The sequence below is a fragment of the Nannochloropsis gaditana genome (genome assembly GCF_000240725.1).
Source record: "Nannochloropsis gaditana CCMP526 unplaced genomic scaffold scaffold403, whole genome shotgun sequence".
Lineage (NCBI taxonomy): Eukaryota > Eustigmatophyceae > Eustigmatales > Monodopsidaceae > Microchloropsis > Microchloropsis gaditana.
Window position 1 is genome coordinate 4,019 of NW_005803550.1, and position 3,904 is coordinate 7,922.

Here is a 3,904-nt window from a genome sequence, read left to right on the forward strand (position 1 = left end):
TTGGGCGCCTGGGGGCATGGAATAAAGACGACTCGATCCACCGTCTGGTGGACCATCAGTGCATCCAAGGCGTCCCCTTCCTCCCGCCCTGCCTCGTCCTCTCCTTCGACAAGTCGATCCTCCCCCCCTAATCCTCCCTCCCCGACACCGACGGGCAGGAATTCCCGCCACGAGAAAGACGGAGAGGAGGCATCGGGCCCTAGCGGATGGGTAGCCTCCATCAGTGCCGCCAGGGTGGCTTTACTGACGGCAATGTCCTCCTCCACGCGGCTCCGGGCCTGCTTGGTCAACGACAGGGAGTAGCCGCGGGCGAGGACCCGACCTTCCACGTCCAGGCTGTACGTGGCAATGTGAGCACGATGCTCCCCCCTTTTTGCCTGGCTCGACACCACGGAGGCTGTGCACGCGACCCCCACGAATGTCCCCTCCCGCAGCACGCGGACTTGGCCCTCCCTCCCGCCTTCCTCCCCGCTGTCTTTCCCTCCCTCCGCCCCTCCCACCGCGAGTGCGACCGCCCGGTGGTACGCGGCTCGTGCCAGTTCAGACGCCGTCGATGCCGAGCAGTAGGAGCCGTCGGAGGGAGGAAGCGAGGGCTCGCGCCTTCCATGCGCCAAGTACACGGCAATCGCCCCCTTCGCATAGGGAGACGCTAGCTCCAGAAGCACATTGCTCGCGCCCGCCGTGCCCAGCATCCATTGACCAAGGGCCCCACCGGCACCTGTGGTGCACACGCATATCTGTAGGCGGGAGGGCGGGGTTGGAGGACGGGAGGGTTGGCTCGCAGGTGGGGCTGTGTACAGGGTGCGGAGAGCGGCCTGGACGTCGGGGGGGATGGCGCAAATCATCGTGGAGACGGGGCCCGAGGGCGAAGCGGAAGAAAGCGCACGCACGGACGTTCGACCCTTGACGTGAAAAAGGCGCGAAGGACCCCCGGGCACACCGTTGAAAGAGGTGAAGGAGGCTTCCTGCGCTTTACGCCCCCCCCCAAAAGAGAAGGGCGCGGTCGAGGTGATGGAGCGGGGAAGCGCGGGCGAAATCCAACCTAAACCAGACGCGTGGAGGGCTGCGCTTGCTTTACTCCAACCAAAAAACGGCCGACACGGAGAAGGTAAAGCGCCTCCGAGGGCGCCACGGAGGGGGTCGGAACGTGCGAGACTCCCAGGACAGCCCAAGGAAGGGGTGAAGGAGGAGGCAGGGATGGGCCCGTGCGCGCTGCCTAGAGACCAAGTTATGCAACGAAGGACGACAAGCAGGAAAGAAGGACGCTGATTGATGCCGAGACCGCGTCTTTGAGAGGGACATATACAGAAAAGGGGAGAAACGTGACCAGGAAGAACACGAAGTGAGGAAGGAAAAGGCGAAATGGGATGAACTAAACCGCAGAGTTGCCGCCGTACATAATTTTTTGAAATATGCACATACCGAGTACTCTTTATCATCCCCCGCGTATAAGGGATCCTCTACTCCCCAGCAAGCGGCCCGTTTGTTCCCTCTTCACACGTCACCAAGGCAGCGTTTTGGGAAGTACTAAAAGCTGGGCTCGGGCAAACCTGTCCCCCCCCCAAAAAAAAGGAGAGCATGAGGTTCTGCTTCCGTTTTAACCAACCTTATCATTCCATGCGTTACCTCTCGTAAAATGCTTTCTTTAAAACCTTCCCACGTCAACTACCTCCGGTTCTAGCGACAGCGACTCGGAGGGGCGTGGATACCATGACTAATCGCAAGCACAATGTTGTGGACAAGGCCAGCGTTGGCCCACAACAGCGACAGTGGCCCACCATTGTAGGCATATGTGGAATGTTTTGTGGTGGTTGCAACGCACGTGTATGCCTTCGGCAAGTTGTTCACCTGCGGGAGAGATAAGCTCTCTTTCAGCAAGCCACGCCCTTCCTCTCTCTCTCAGTTACCTGACCCGTGCTGCTTTGTCTCCCTCTCTCTGCCCAATCCTGCCCTCACGCCACTCAACCAACATCGTTGCGAACAGGTACACGGCTGGGCGGCTATCATGGCCAATGCATCCATGCGAGCCGCTGCAGCGCAGTATATCAACCCGGCGCCGCAGCTTTCTCACAAGACGATAGTCGTTCGGCTCTATCGCAAGAGCCTGAAGACTTTAAATTCTTGGTAGGTGCTTCTAGGCATGGCTTCATGCCCAACCCCATCCTCTCACATGTGCTCTGCGCATTTGTGTGGTCGTTGTTTTGTGCATGCGAAGTTATGTCTTGAATGTTCCCTGTGCGAACCGCCAGGCGCGGCAAGGAAACCTGGAGCGTGACGGCCACCTTTGCCTCCCTCCCGCATTACTTTCTTACATGGGTTGCCTTTCCAACCTCTCAAACGATTTCCATGCCCTCGATATTTTCTTATCGTACCCTCATAGCCTATCTCCGCTAGATACACGCTAAAAGCGTTGTCTGTTCCTCCTTTCCCCGCTACCTGTTCAATGTTTGCCCCTTTTCTTTCCTTCCCCTCCCCATCTCTTGACCTCTTCTGTCATGCCACGTATTCGTCTTCCTCCCTTCCTAATCCTGTCTGCAATTCCTTTCCCCCGCAGGGCTATCGACCGGGAAGTTTTCCTCTCCGAGGCCGGCAAACTCCGAGCCTCCTTTTCGGCCAATGCACACTTGGCACCCGAGTCAGGGAAAGTGAAGGCGTTGGTCCGAAAGGCCCACGAAGAGCTTTTGCGTTACTCCCACCCCGACAAATACATCCTTCCCTGGATGCCAGGCGGGACTCTCTTCATGCGGAACCCCCCCTTGCCCTTCGACGTGGTGTTTGCCGGTCACGTCCCTGAGGACGTGAAGGAGGAGCCGTTGAACATCGACATGACCCCCGTCGTGAAGGGAGAGAAGGGCGACGGTCGTGTTCTGGTGGACAGCGCCAACAAGGCGTATTTCTGAAAGGGAGGCGAGGGGGGAGGAAAGGGACATGTGTATCTAGGTAGGGCGGGGGAGCATGATTTGAGTATCTGCAAAGGAGCGAGAATGGAAAAGGCATGGAGGCCAGCGATGCCATTCCAAGGGAAAGAAACACCCATCAAATGGCAGAAAAGGAGGCACGCTCGCTGGCACTTTTCAGGGGTCTTGAAAATAGTCTTTCTGGCAACGCCGACGGGGAAGGGAGTGGCGGTAGAGCCAAGAAAAGTGGGAAGAGGAGCATGTGTACAAGCGCACATGAGCCTTGTCGCCCAGCGTGTTGGTCTCGCCTTCGTTTTTTTCTGTTTTTTAGCGGGGCTCTTTGATGAAGGAGGAGGAAGCAAGACGCCTCCCCCCCTCCCGACCGCAACCTAAGCTTATCGTGTCCTACTCATTGATTCATTAACGCTAATTCACTGTTTTGATGCCATAGACCTCGCATTCCTATTTATGTTCATGCAACGTGCTGTCCATTTCATTGATTTTTGGAAACAATGATTGGCGTCGTCCCACCCTTCTCGGGTCCACGCCCGCGGGACTCCGGGGTCCGACCAGACAATGCTGCGCACGGGCCAAGCCAGAGGCCCTGCTCCCCAGATCCTCACCTTCCCGCTCTCTCCTCCATCCCTCGTCTGCAGCCTTGCTCCTCGCCCCCTGCCTCCCTCCCTTTTGTTGCCGTCCTACCGGGCACGTCACCCTGTGCCAAGCCTTTAAATAGCCCAGCACTGGCATCCTCCCTTCCCTTCTCTACTGCCTCGCATGTGCAATGCCCTGCTTCCTTGCTTGTCCATCTACTTGCAAAATCCACCCTCCTCCCTTTCTCCTCAAGCCTCCTCCTCTCCCATCAATTCCTCCCTCGATCCTTCCCGCAAAGGGGGTCCGAACAGCCCTACCTCCATCGCCGACCGTACCACCAGTTTGGAGCCTCGCTTGTACGTGTACCCAATGAATTCGTGGCCCTTCTCCTTGCGGCCCGCCGCCCCGCCCCC

At 58.1% G+C, this 3,904-nt stretch overlaps 2 protein-coding genes across 2 annotated transcripts; one reads left to right on the forward strand and one right to left on the reverse strand.

Annotated features, from left to right (window-relative positions):
• Window positions 1–1,061: 1,061 nt before the first annotated feature.
• On the reverse strand, window positions 1,062–1,554 carry NGA_0205102 (uncharacterized protein; the record flags this gene model as incomplete). Its single annotated transcript, XM_005854731.1, has 2 exons — window positions 1,423–1,554; window positions 1,062–1,287 (listed from the first exon to the last, which is right to left on the reverse strand). Coding segments are annotated over exons 1-2 (243 nt in total), but the record flags the coding sequence as incomplete, so codon positions are not given.
• A 425-nt stretch (window positions 1,555–1,979) lies between these two features.
• NGA_0205320 (uncharacterized protein) lies at window positions 1,980–3,904 on the forward strand (the record flags this gene model as incomplete). Its single annotated transcript, XM_005854733.1, has 2 exons — window positions 1,980–2,124; window positions 2,555–3,904. A coding segment is annotated over exon 2 (495 nt), but the record flags the coding sequence as incomplete, so codon positions are not given.